Source organism: Coregonus clupeaformis, chromosome 35 (genome assembly GCF_020615455.1).
Source record: "Coregonus clupeaformis isolate EN_2021a chromosome 35, ASM2061545v1, whole genome shotgun sequence".
In the NCBI taxonomy this organism is placed as follows: Eukaryota; Metazoa; Chordata; class Actinopteri; order Salmoniformes; family Salmonidae; genus Coregonus; species Coregonus clupeaformis.
In genome coordinates this window covers 449,287-464,089 of record NC_059226.1, presented here as the reverse complement: position 1 = coordinate 464,089, position 14,803 = coordinate 449,287, and the positions used below count along the sequence as shown (strand labels likewise).

Genomic DNA, 14,803 nt, shown 5'->3' with positions numbered 1-14,803 from the left:
ATCTGGTGCAACCAATTACCTTCAGAAGTCGCATAATTAGTTAGATTGCACACAGGTGGACTTTATTTAAGTGTCACATGATCTCAGTATATATACACCTGTTCTGAAAGGCCCCAGAGTCTGCAACACCGCTAAGCAAGGGGCACCACCAAGCAAGCGGCACCATGAAGACCAAGGAGCTCTCCAAACAGGTCAGGGACAAAGTTGTGGAGAAGTACAGATCAGGGTTGGGTTATAAAAAAACATCAGAAATATTGAACACCATTAAATCCATTATTAAAGAATGGAAAGAATATGGCACCACAACAAACCTGCCAAGAGAGGGCCGCCCACCAAAACTCAAGGACCAAGAAAGGAGGGCATTAATCAGAGAGGCAACAAAGAGACCAAAGATAACCCTTAAGGAGCTGCAAAGCTCCACAGCGGAGATTGGAGTATCTGTCCATAGGACCACTTTAAGCCATACACTCCACAGAGCTGGGCTTTATGGAAGAGTGGCCAGAAAAAGCCATTACTTATAGAAAAAAATAAGCAAACACGTTTGGTGTTCGTCAAAAGGCATGTGGGAGACTCCAAATATATGGAAGAAGGTACTCTGGTCAGATGAGACTAAAATTTAGCTTTTTGGCCATCAAGGAAAACGCTATGTCTGGCGCAAACACAACACCTCTCATCACCCCGAGAATACCATCCCCACAGTGAAGCATGGTGGTGGCAGCATCATGCTGTGGGGATGTTTTTCATCGGCAGGGACTGGGAAACTGGTCAAAATTGAAGGAATGATGGATGGCGCTAAATACTTGAGGGAAACCTGTTTCAGTCTACCAGAGATTTGAGACTGGTACGGAGGTTCACCTTCTAGCAGGACAATGACCCTAAGCATACTGCTAAAGCAACACTCGAGTGGTTTAAGGGGAACATTTAAATGTCTTGGAATGGCCTAGTCAAAGCCCAGACCTCAATCCAATTGAGAATCTGTGGTATGACTTAAAGATTGCTGTACACCAGCGGAACCCATCCAACTTGAAGGAGCTGGAGCAGTTTTGCCTTGAAGAATGGTAAAAATCCCAGTGGCTAGATGTGCTAAGCTTATACAGACATACACCAAGAGACTTGCAGCTGTAATTGCTGCAAAAGGTGGCTCTACAAAGTAGAGTGGGGAATAGTTATGCACGCTCAAGTTTTCAGTTTTTTTGTCTTATTTCTTGTTTGTTTCAGAATAAAAGATATGTTGCATCTTCAAAGTGGTAGGCATGTTGTGTAAATGAAATTCCATTTTAATTCCAGGTTGTAAGGCAACAAAATAGGAAAAATGCAAAGGGGGGTGAATACTTTCGCAAGCCACTGTAGATATAGAATCATGATGAATCACGATACATATAGAATCATGATGAATGGCGATACTTTGGTGCCGATACTATCTGTATCTTGATAATAAAATATCCTGGCAATCCCCAGCCCTACTGACTTCACATCATCGACAACACAGAAGCCTTTTGAATAGGTTAATTTTTTACGTTGTCTGAAAGACCTGCTCTTCTTTTACCCATTGGAAGTCTCTTCAGCCCGTAGCTGTACTGATTGATCCCCAGAGAGTTATTTGATTGGTGCATTTATAATCCCCTTTAATTAGTCATCAATAAACTTTAATGTCCCCGTCATTCTCTCTCTCTATCCTTCTGTCTTCTCTCTTTCTTTCTCTCTGTCTCTGTCTCTCCCTCTCTCTCGTCTCTCTCTCTGTGTGTGTGTCTCTCTCTCTCTCTCTCTCTGTGTGTGTCTCTCTCTCTCTCTGTGTGTGTGTGTGTCTCTCTCTCTCTCTCTCTCTCTCTCTCTCTCTCTCTCTCTCTCTCTCTCTCTCTCTCTGTGTCTCTCTCTCTCTCTCTCTCTGTGTGTCCTCTCTCTCTCTCTCTCTCTCTCTCTCTCTCTCTCTCTCTCTCTCTGTGTGTGTCTCTCTCTCTCTCTGTGTGTGTCTTTCTCTCTCTCTCTGTGTGTGTCTCTCTCTCTCTCTGTGTGTGTCTCTCTCTCTCTCTCTCTCTCTGTGTGCTCTCAAAGAAAGGACAGTCATGGCAGTTTATTAATCTCTGCAGAGAAAGGAACTAAACAGTGATTAGACTGTGGAAAGGGGGAAGCTATTATACCCATGAGCCCAGTGGTCTTCCTCCCAGAGAGGCTCTCTGTTCTGGCCTACAAAACCCTTAGCTGTGTTTTTAATGCATGTATGTTTGATGGCTCATTAGCATGGGGTCTAATGTGTTTCTGTGGACGTAGGCTATTGATCATTAGCATGGGGTCTAATGTGTTTCTGTGGACGTAGGCTATTGATCATTAGCATGGGGTCTAATATGTTTCTGTGGACGTAGGCTATTGATCATTAGCATCGGGGCTAATGCGTGTGATGGATGTTTTTGCCATTGATCTATTGATCTTATCCTATGGTCATTATTTCAACAGTGTGTGAAAGCCCCTGGGTAACAGCCCTGTTTAGTGAGTGAGAGAGTGTGTAAATCTCCATAGTGTCCTCATGCAGTACTATACATTCTACCTGGTAGTGAATGTCTGGGGGGGTTTGTCATCTTGTATGTTGTGGCAATAATCAGATAAGCATATTACCTGTGTGTGTACAGTGATGATATTCAGAATCACACACTCTTTCTCTGTGTGATTTTATAGCCAACAACTTTACAAATGAATGAACCAGCAAAAAGCATTTCCTCATTCTGATGCAAATATGCTGCTTCTGTAAAGACCTATATGTTGGTATTTTATGTCATGGTATGGAAATACTGGTCTGTAGCTGGCAGCCAGCCTAATAATACGACTCCTTATCAGTGGTCTGTAGCCCTTCTCCGTTTTTATCACTACCGTCAGTTAGCACAATATAAAAACCTCTATGGCTGTAGTAGTAGTGTCCCTGTACTGTGCTTGTTGTGCATCCCAAATGACACCCTATTCTCCTTTTTTATAGTGCACTACTTTTGGTCAAAACAGGCTCTGGTCATTGAGCTCTGGTCAAAAGTAGTGCAATATGTAGGGTATAGGGTGCCATTTGGGACAGTCTTACTGTAGCGTCATATATATATATATATATATATATATATATATATAACACACACACACACACACACACACACACACACACACACACACACACACACACACACAGAGAGAGATCTATAGGCTGTTACTCTGTTCTGCTCTCTCTCTCTCTCTCTCTCTGTCTCTCTCTGTGTCTCTCTGTCTCTCTGTGTGTGTGTGTGCGCTTGGCATTTGGAGACTTTACAGAGCCATCCCGGTTGGCACCAAACGTTCCATGAAGACAATAACATTCTGTCTTAGAACCTTTGGTGGCAACACGGTGGCTGTTTTAAAATTCTAAACCTCAAACCAAGTTTGCCAAACTCCATAGAAATTAACTTTGAATTCTATGCCATTGCCAAACTCTATACAGTATCTATGGGCCTCCTGCCTAGCCCTGCCTTGACTCCAGTTTCTGTCAGGTCTAGGTGACTTGAATCTGTTTCAGCCCTGTCTTCACTTTTGAGTTCAACAAGACTGACTTTGGTGGACTAAGTCCCAGCAGGACATGAACTGGTCTGTCTGGTTCCTAGTATCTCCCCAGAGAGATGGGTTGAGGCCAAGGCCAGGTCAACTGGGCTCAGTCTATCCTTAGCTATCAGAGCCGTCTCTCAGGATGTGTGTGTTTGACAGAGGAAGGAGGAAGGGGTGGTGGAGGGGCCCTACCTCTCACCACAGGAACCACACACACTCACTCACACACACCACCTCCGTCACAACCAGTTGGTGTCACGCACGCACTCCTGTCACCACACCACCAGGTAGTGTCACTGACACACGCCTGCAGACGTCACGTGGACCGACCCTTGTCAACAGCAGTATGGTAGTGGGTTAAACCATAACGTCACCAGTGTAGGGGTGATCTAACCTGCTATTCAGGGTGGGCAGTGTGTGTCAGGAGGGACCAACGGCACCATGGAAACAGTGGAACCCATTACACCCCTGGGGTGATTCCCAAACAGCACCCTATATCCTATGTAGTGAACTACCATCAGTCTCTGGTCAAAAGTAGTGCAGTATATAGGGGATAGGCTGGCGTTTGGGACGCAACCATGCTCTCTGTGTGTTTTATATAAACACATCTTAGCTCTGTCTGGAGGACTACTGTGGTGTGTGTGTGTGTGTGTTAGTATTACTGTCCTCATTGGTACCGGAAATCCCCCAAAGTCCCCACAATGATAGGAAAACAAGGAACGTTCTCTCTGGTTTGGACATTTTATTTCCCAGGTCCCCACATGGACATGTTAGGGAGGATAGGAGTTTGAATGGAACAAAACGTTTGGTCCCCACAAGGACAAAGGATATGTTAGGGAGGATAGGAGTTTGAATGGAACAAAACGTTTGGTCCCCACAAGGACAAAGGATATGTTAGGGAGGATAGGAGTTTGAATGGAACAAAACGTTTGGTCCCCACAAGGACAAAGGATATGTTAGGGAGGATAGGAGTTTGAATGGAACAAAACGTTTGGTCCCCACAAGGACAAAGGATATGTTAGGGAGGATAGGAGTTTGAATGGAACAAAACGTTTGGTCCCCACAAGGACAAAGGATATGTTAGGGAGGATAGGAGTTTGAATGGAACAAAATGTTTGGTCCCCACAAGGACAAAGGATATGTTAGGGAGGATAGGAGTTTGAATGGAACAAAACGTTTGGTCCCCACAAGGACAAAGGATATGTTAGGGTTAGGGAGGATAGGAGTTTGAATGGAATGTGATTCATTCATAGTGAGAGTGTTGGGTGGGTGTGTGTGACCGTGTGGTCAGACAGTGGTGCTCTGCGTCCCAAATAGGCATTACATTAGCTCAGTTGGCCCTGGTCAAAAGTAGTGCACTATATAGGGAATAGGGTACCATTTGGGACAGAGCCTATGTGGTCATCTAGAGTTTCTCTAGACCTGATCTGACCAGACAAACCGATGTCACACCATCCATAACACCACCTCACTCACTACTCTCCACGTGACGTGCAGTGTTTCCTCTATATTTATTTAGCAGCGGTGGCTTGCTTTTAAATGGATAGTTGTTGGCTCAATGACTGGAAGTCTATGGGAACAGCCAGCATGTCTCTCTCTCCCCCCTCTCGTTTTTTCACCTCTCCCCCCCCTCTCGTTCTCTCACCTCTCTCTTTGCCTCCCTATCTCTCCCTCTCTGTCGGTCTCTCTCCCCCCCTCTCTGTCGGTCTCTCTCCCCCCTCTTCTCTGTCGGTCTCTCTCCCCCCCCTCTTCTGTCGGTCTCTCTCCCCCCCCTCTCTCTGTCGGTCTCTCTCCCCCCCCTCTCTCTGTCGGTCTCTCTCCCCCCCCTCTCTCTGTTGGTCTCTCTCCCCCCCCTCTCTCTGTCGGTCTCTCTCCCCCCTCTCTCTGTCGGTCTCTCTCCCCCTCTCTCTGTCGGTCTCTCTCCCCCCCCTCTCTCTGTCGGTCTCTCTCCCCCCCTCTCTCTGTCGGTCTCTCTCCCCCTTTTCTCTGTCGGTTTCTCTCCCGCTCTCCCTCGCTCTCTCTCTCCAAGGATGTTGGTGGAAGCATGACCTTCAACTTCATGCCTAGTCATTAGCTCAGTTGGCTAACACACTCACTCAACTCTCCCTCTCTCTCCCTCCCAGGTGTGCGTGTGTTGGTGGATGCCAGAGAGAAGCTCCACATCCCGTGGGGAGAGGCGTCCAACCAGGGGCATGGAGAGACCATGATGGCGTTTGACACGCGGTCGGCCAGGATGGCCCACGGCATGGTGGAGACCAGGGTCTTCTTGCAGTACCTGCCCTCCATCCGGGCTCTGTGGGCCGACACGGGCATCCAGGACGCCTACGACAGGCGCAGGGAGTTCCAGCTGGTGAGGACACACACGTAGAGAAACACACACGCAGAGAGAAAGGCCCAACATATACAACCAACAAAGGGGTTTGCAGCTGGTATGGGCACAGAGTAGTTGAGTGTTTGACACTCTCTCTCGCTCTCCCCCGGCCCCCTCTCGCTCTCCCCCCGCCCCCTCTCGCTCTCCCCCTCTCTCCCGCCCCCTCTCCCGCCCCCTCTCCCGCCCCCCTCTCGCTCTCCCCCTCTCCAGCTCTCCCCCCTCTCCAGCTCTCTCCCCCTCTCCAGCTCTCTCCCCCTCTCCAGCTCTCTCCCCCTCTCTCCAGCTCTCCCCCCTCTCTCCAGCTCTCCCCCCTCTCCAGCTCTCCCCCTCTCTCCAGCTCTCCCCCTCTCTCCAGCTCTCCCCCTCTCTCCAGCTCTCCCCCTCTCTTGCTCTCCCGCCCCTCTCTCGCTCTCCCGCCCCTCTCTCGCTCTCCCGCCCTCCCGCCCTCTCTCTCGCTCTCCCGCTCTGTCTCGCTCTCCCGCCCTCTCTCTCGCTCTCCCGCCCTCTCTCTCGCTCTCCCGCCCTCTCTCGCTCTCCCGCCCCTCTCTCGCTCTCCCCATCTCTCTCCCGCTCTCCCCATCTCTCTCCCGCTCTCCCCATCTCTCTCTCTCTCCCGCTCTCCCCATCTCTCTCTCTCTCCCGCTCTCCCCATCTCTCCCCCCTCTCTTCCGCTCTCCCCCCCTCCCCCTCTCTCTCTTGGTGGTGTTAATATTAGCTTGTAAAGCAGTGTGTTGTTCTCTTGTTCACCATCTATGACTGTACTGAGGACTGTGCAGGGGACTCTCCAAACTGGAGCTGATCGTCGTTTACTCTGTAAACTACCATCACTCATTCAGCCTAGGCACCGGCGCTGAGCCTCCTCCAGCTGCAGTCCCTCATCCCCCCTCTCTTTATCATGATAAAACCTAGAGGATAGCCTACAGACAGACCACACACACACTGTTAAAGGAATAGTTCCCCCCCAATACATCAGTCTGTCAGAGCTTTGTCCTACATCATCAGTGGCTTTCCTATGTGTATGATGACATTTCAGCTGCCTTGTTCACTGTTAAGTTACTTAGGCGCTGGTTTCCCGGGCACAGATTAAAACACAGATTAAGCCAATGGTTTTGGACTAAGAATCACTTTCAATGGAGAATATTTTTAGTCTGGGACTAGGCTAATATGTGTCTTGGGAACCAACCCAAGTGTTTGACCCTCAGACACTACAAGTAGCAGTAGTCTTTCAAATATTTTCTGTCCTGCTGTGTTTACTAGTCATGTTGAGTCATCCTAGCTGTTGTTCTAACGTCAGATATTCACTACAAGAATCTGTCAGATATTCACTACAAGAATCTAACGTCAGATATTCACTACAAGAATCTAACGTCAGATATTCACTACAAGAATCTAACGTCAGATATTCACTACAAGAATCTAACGTCAGATATTCACTACAAGAATCTAACGTCAGATATTCACTACAAGAATCTAACGTCAGATATTCACTACAAGAATCTAACGTCAGATATTCACTACAAGAATCTAACGTCAGATATTCACTACAAGAATCTAACGTCAGATATTCACTACAAGAATCTAACGTCAGATATTCACTACAAGAATCTGTCAGATATTCACTACAAGTGGCCAGTTTGGGAATCAAACCCACTACTCTGATGGTTCATACAAACTAACACGCTCCAACCAGCTCACTCACTGAAGCCACTTTGTCACTGTTTGTCTCTGGAAGATTTTACTGCTGTAAAATCTCTCTTTGCGAAGAACACCTATACCAAGAAGTCAGGAAATCAGACATCCTACTTACTAATATTCAACATAGCCATTGAAACCAGTTCAGTGTGAACTGCACTTTGATGCCTGCTAAACCCACAGCTGATTCCTTGTGAAGTATCTACAGTGGTTTCTAAAGGGGTTTCTGGTAGTCTGTCTGTTTAGGGGTGCTCCCTCATCCCAGGGAGGCTGTCATCTGAGACCCGGGGGGGGGAACGAACGGCAGCAGGCCGTACTCCCTCCCACTTCTGCTAACGCTCACGCTCACTTCCCAAAGCTTACACAGAATGGACACTCAGTTAACCACTTTCTGTTGGCTTTCATACTTGGGTCTTTCCCCAAAGTGTTACACAGAGATTCATTTCACTATTAAAAGGAGGGGGTTAACATTTAGAGAGGCTCAATTTCTGTTGTGTTTGACGCTTGGGGCTGTTTGTGGTCTGTTTACTTTACCAAATAAATATGTCACATTTATATTGTGTATGGTAATATAAAATATTAGAGACTTTATTTTACCGTTCATCTTTAAAGTGGGATGATTTGATTTAAAACAGTATAATGGCGCTGGAGGGAATAGCAGCCATTTTGACAGGCTCCTGACCAAATGTACTATTTTTACATGCTTACTTACGAGCAACTTTTTAACTCCGCATTGGTGGGAAAATTGCTCGTAAGTAAGCATTTCACGGTAGTCTACACCTGTTGCTCGTAAGTAAGCATTTCACGGTAGTCTACACCTGTTGTATAAGCATTTCACGGTAGTCTACACCTGTTGTATAAGCATTTCACGGTAGTCTACACCTGTTGCTGGTAAGTAAGCATTTCACGGTAGTCTACACCTGTTGTATAAGCATTTCACGGTAGTCTACACCTGTTGCTCGTAAGTAAGCATTTCACGGTAGTCTACACCTGTTGCTCGTAAGGAAGCATGTCACGGTAGTCTACACCTGTTGTATAAGCATGTCACGGTAGTCTACACCTGTTGTATAAGCATGTCACGGTAGTCTACACCTGTTGCTCGTAAGGAAGCATGTCACGGTAGTCTACACCTGTTGTATAAGCATGTCACGGTAGTCTACACCTGTTGTATAAGCATTTCACGGTAGTCTACACCTGTTGTATAAGCATTTCACGGTAGTCTACACCTGTTGCTCGTAAGGAAGCATGTCACGGTAGTCTACACCTGTTGTATAAGCATGTCACGGTAGTCTACACCTGTTGTATAAGCATGTCACGGTAGTCTACACCTGTTGCTCGTAAGGAAGCATGTCACGGTAGTCTACACCTGTTGTATAAGCATGTCACGGTAGTCTACACCTGTTGTATAAGCATTTCACGGTAGTCTACACCTGTTGTATAAGCATTTCACGGTAGTCTACACCTGTTGTATAAGCATTTCACGGTAGTCTACACCTGTTGCTCGTAAGGAAGCATGTCACGGTAGTCTACACCTGTTGTATAAGCATTTCACGGTAGTCTACACCTGTTGCTCGTAAGGAAGCATTTCACGGTAGTCTACACCTGTTGTATAAGCATTTCACGGTAGTCTACACCTGTTGTATAAGCATGTCACGGTAGTCTACACCTGTTGTATAAGCATTTCACGGTAGTCTACACCTGTTGTATAAGCATTTCACGGTAGTCTACACCTGTTGTATAAGCATTTCACGGTAGTCTACACCTGTTGTATAAGCATGTCACGGTAGTCTACACCTGTTGTATAAGCATGTCACGGTAGTCTACACCTGTTGTATAAGCATTTCACGGTAGTCTACACCTGTTGTATAAGCATTTCACGGTAGTCTACACCTGTTGTATAAGCATTTCACGGTAGTCTACACCTGTTGTATAAGCATGTCACGGTAGTCTACACCTGTTGTATAAGCATTTCACGGTAGTCTACACCTGTTGTATAAGCATTTCACGGTAGTCTACACCTGTTGTATAAGCATTTCACAGTAGTCTACACCTGTTGTATAAGCATTTCACGGTAGTCTACACCTGTTGTATAAGCATTTCACGGTAGTCTACACCTGTTGTATAAGCATTTCACGGTAGTCTACACCTGTTGTATAAGCATTTCACGGTAGTCTACACCTGTTGTATAAGCATTTCACGGTAGTCTACACCTGTTGTATAAGCATTTCACGGTAGTCTACACCTGTTGTATAAGCATTTCACGGTAGTCTACACCTGTTGTATAAGCATTTCACGGTAGTCTACACCTGTTGTATAAGCATGTCACGGTAGTCTACACCTGTTGTATAAGCATGTCACGGTAGTCTACACCTGTTGTATAAGCATTTCACGGTAGTCTACACCTGTTGTATAAGCATTTCACGGTAGTCTACACCTGTTGTATAAGCATGTCACGGTAGTCTACACCTGTTGTATAAGCATTTCACGGTAGTCTACACCTGTTGTATAAGCATTTCACGGTAGTCTACACCTGTTGTATAAGCATGTCACGGTAGTCTACACCTGTTGTATAAGCATTTCACGGTAGTCTACACCTGTTGTATAAGCATTTCACGGTAGTCTACACCTGTTGTATAAGCATTTCACGGTAGTCTACACCTGTTGTATAAGCATTTCACGGTAGTCTACACCTGTTGTATAAGCATTTCACGGTAGTCTACACCTGTTGTATAAGCATTTCACGGTAGTCTACACCTGTTGTATAAGCATTTCACGGTAGTCTACCTGTTGTATAAGCATTTCACGGTAGTCTACCTGTTGTATAAGCATTTCACGGTAGTCTACACCTGTTGTATAAGCATTTCACGGTAGTCTACCTGTTGTATAAGCATTTCACGGTAGTCTACACCTGTTGTATAAGCATTTCACGGTAGTCTACACCTGTTGTATAAGCATTTCACGGTAGTCTACACCTGTTGTATAAGCATTTCACGGTAGTCTACACCTGTTGTATAAGCATTTCACGGTAGTCTACCTGTTGTATAAGCATTTCACGGTAGTCTACCTGTTGTATAAGCATTTCACGGTAGTCTACACCTGTTGTATAAGCATTTCACGGTAGTCTACACCTGTTGTATAAGCATTTCACGGTAGTCTACCTGTTGTATAAGCATTTCACGGTAGTCTACCTGTTGTATTCGGCGCATTAAATGAGATTTTCTTTGAAAACAGACTGGATAATAGTTCCACCACTAATTGCTTCTGAGATGGACACACACACACTGACACACACACACTGACACACACACACTGACACACACACACTGACACACACACACTGACACACACACACTGACACACACACACTGACACACACACACTGACACACACACACTGACACACACACACTGACACTGACACACACTGACACACACACACTGACACACACACACTGACACACACACACTGACACTGACACACACAGACACACACAGACACACACACACACACACACACTGACACACACACACACACACTGACACACACACACACTGACACACACACACTGACACACACACTGACACACACACTGACACACACACACTGACACACACACACACAGACACACACACACACTGACACACACACACTGACACACACACACTGACACACACACACTGACACACACACACACTGACACACACACACACTGACACACACACACACTGACACACACACACACTGACACACACACACACTGACACACACACACTGACACACACACACTGACACACACACACTGACACACTGACACACACACACACACACACAGACACACACACACACAGACACACACACACACTGACACACACACACACTGACACACACACACACTGACACACACACACACTGACACACACACACACACTGACACACACACACACTGACACACACACTGACACACACACACACTGACACACACACACACACACTGACACACACACACACTGACACACACACACACACACTGACACACACACACACACTGACACACACACACACACTGACACACACACACTGACACACACACACACTGACACACACACACACACTGACACACACACACACACACTGACACACACACACACACACTGACACACACACACACACTGACACACACACACACTGACACACACACACTGACACACACACACACTGACACACACACACACTGACACACACACACACTGACACACACACACACTGACACACACACACACAGACACACACACACACACTGACACACACACACTGACACACACACACTGACACACACACACACACTGACACACACACACACACACTGACACACACACACACTGACACACACACACACACTGACACACACACACACACTGACACACACAAACTAGCTTTGCCAAGAGTGTGCAAAGCTCTCATCAAGGCAAAGGGTGGCTCTACCCACATGTATATATTACCTCCATTACCCCGCACATTGACTCTGTACCGGTACCCCCTGTATATAGCCTCGCTACTGTTATTTTTACTGCTGCTCTTTAATTATTTGTTACAATATAAAATAATACGAAATAAAAGTATTTTTTTAGAATCTATTTTTTTTTAATGTTTTTTTTTTGGGGGGGTTGGTATTCTTAACTGCATCGTTGGTTAAGGGCTTGTAAGGAAGCATTTCACTGTAAGGTCTACACCTGTTGTATTCGGCGCATGTGACAAATAAAATGATTTGATATCTGTTCCACACACTCCACTTCTAACTCAATGTTGCCCTGCGTTGATTGCACCCTCTTCAACAGAACCCAGGTCAATGAGGGAGTGGCCAGAACACAGGCTTGTAACAGAACTCTAAAACTCTAAAGCTTTCAGTGGGGAGAGGGAGACGGGTCTAAAGCTGTGGATTAGGATTATGCAATGCCTAGACTAGGGGACGGGGTGGGGAATGTTTACTTAAAGCATCAAGATCAAGTCTTGTTTTGCAGCCAGCATGTCTGCAGCAAGAGGCTTAATGTGTGTGTGTGTTAGAGAGTTTGTGAAAGCAGGAAGCCTGACATGTTTGGCACTCGGGACACGTGCTCCCTGGATTACTGCACACAAAGGGGTTTTGGTTAGTTTCCTCTCCTTCACCCTCCCGCTCTCTGTTGGTAGGACGAGGGACAAGTGTATGGAGTTCAAGAGTGCTGTCTTCTCCCCCATATCTCTCTCTCCCCCATCTCTCTCTCGCTCCCCCATCTCTCTCTCGCTCCCCCATCTCTCTCTCTCTCGCTCCCCCATCTCTCTCTCTCTCTCGCTCCCCCATCTCTCTCTCTCTCTCGCTCCCCCATCTCTCTCTCTCTCTCGCTCCCCCATCTCTCTCTCTCTCTCGCTCCCCCATCTCTCTCTCTCTCTCGCTCCCCCATCTCTCTCTCTCTCGCTCCCCCATCTCTCTCTCTCTCGCTCCCCATCTCTCTCTCTCTCGCTCCCCCATCTCTCTCTCTCTCGCTCCCCCATCTCTCTCTCTCTCGCTCCCCCATCTCTCTCTCTCGCATCTCTCTCTCCCCCATCTCTCTCTCTCGCATCTCTCTCTCTCTCGCATCTCTCTCTCTCTCGCTCCCCCATCTCTCTCTCTCGCTCCCCCATTTCTCTCTCTCTCTCGCTCCCCCATTTCTCTCTCTCTCTCGCTCCCCCATTTCTCTCTCTCACTCTCTCTCCCCCATCTCTCTTTCTCTCGCTCTCTATCAGTGCTGAGGATCAGTGCTGGGCAGGCTGCTGCTCACTGTCATGTCCCCTCATGTCCGGACCAGCATACTCTGAGTGTGTGTGTGTGTGTGTGTGTGTGTGCAGCAGCAATCCCAGAAGCCATTAGTAGAGGAACTGTCCAGTTTAATGGCCAGTAGATGCAGAGTCTCTCCAGAGTGTGTTTCAGCTGAGTCCTGAAATGACCCTTTCCCCCTCATATCTGAGTTTCCATTCTTCCAGATAATCTAAGTCTAAGAGGGAGGGAAGGAGCTGTAAAACAAAGAGAACGTGTGAGGGGGGTTAGGGAAAGAGGAATGGAGATATACAAAGGAAGGGAAGGAAATAAGGGGGGGTGGAGGAATAGAGAAGGAGAGGGAGGAACGGAGGGATTGATCCATAAAGGAATGTTGAGCTGTGATTAGACCTTGGGCTCCGTGCAACACCAGCCCATCACAAGAGAGCCAGCACACTCCCCATCTGATTGGACCACACACACATACACCTTTTGATATGTATTTGCTGTTATGATTCCTGTTGTCATGTATTTTTAAATTGCTGAGACCAATTTCCCATTGTGGGACAATGACGTCAACTATTACTATACACCTCCCACAGTCTGTCAGCCTAGGCCAGTCAGGTTCCTCTAAATTCTACAGATATATTAGCCCTGTGGTAGTAGCAGTCAACACTACAGAGAATATATTAGCCCTGTGGTAGTAGCAGTCAACACTACAGATAATATATTAGCCCTGTGGTAGCAGCAGTCAACACTACAGATAATATATTAGCCCTGTGGTAGAAGCAGTCAACACTACAGATAATATATTAGCCCTGTGGTAGAAGCAGTCAACACTACAGATAATATATTAGCCCTGTGGTAGTAGCAGTCAACACTACAGATAATATATTAGCCCTGTGGTAGAAGCAGTCAACACTACAGATAATATATTAGCCCTGTGGTAGAAGCAGTCAACACTACAGATAATATATTAGCCCTGTGGTAGTAGCAGTCAACACTACAGATAATATATTAGCCCTGTGGTAGCAGCAGTCAACACTACAGATAATATATTAGCCCTGTGGTAGAAGCAGTCAACACTACAGATAATATATTAGCCCTGTGGTAGAAGCAGTCAACACTACAGATAATATATTAGCCCTGTGGTAGTAGCAGTCAACACTACAGATAATATATTAGCCCTGTGGTAGCAGCAGTCAACACTACAGATAATATATTATCCCTGTGGTAGCAGCAGTCAACACTACAGATAATATATTAGCCCTGTGGTAGCAGCAGTCAACACTACAGATAATATATTAGCCCTGTGGTAGAAGCAGTCAACACTACATATAATATATTAGCCCTGTGGTAGTAGCAGTCAACACTACAGATAATATATTAGCCCTGTGGTAGTAGCAGTCAACACTACAGATAAT

General features: G+C 46.4%; 1 protein-coding gene across 1 annotated transcript in view; it reads left to right on the top strand.

Annotated features, from left to right (window-relative positions):
• Positions 1 to 14,803, top strand: part of LOC121551455 (guanine nucleotide-binding protein subunit alpha-13) — a 36,165-nt gene that overhangs the window by 6,582 nt on the left and 14,780 nt on the right. Inside the window, exon 2 of the mRNA XM_041864122.2 lies at positions 5,673 to 5,899. Within this exon, the coding sequence (XP_041720056.1) occupies positions 5,673 to 5,899 (227 nt within the window). The remainder of the gene's footprint in view (positions 1 to 5,672; positions 5,900 to 14,803) is intronic.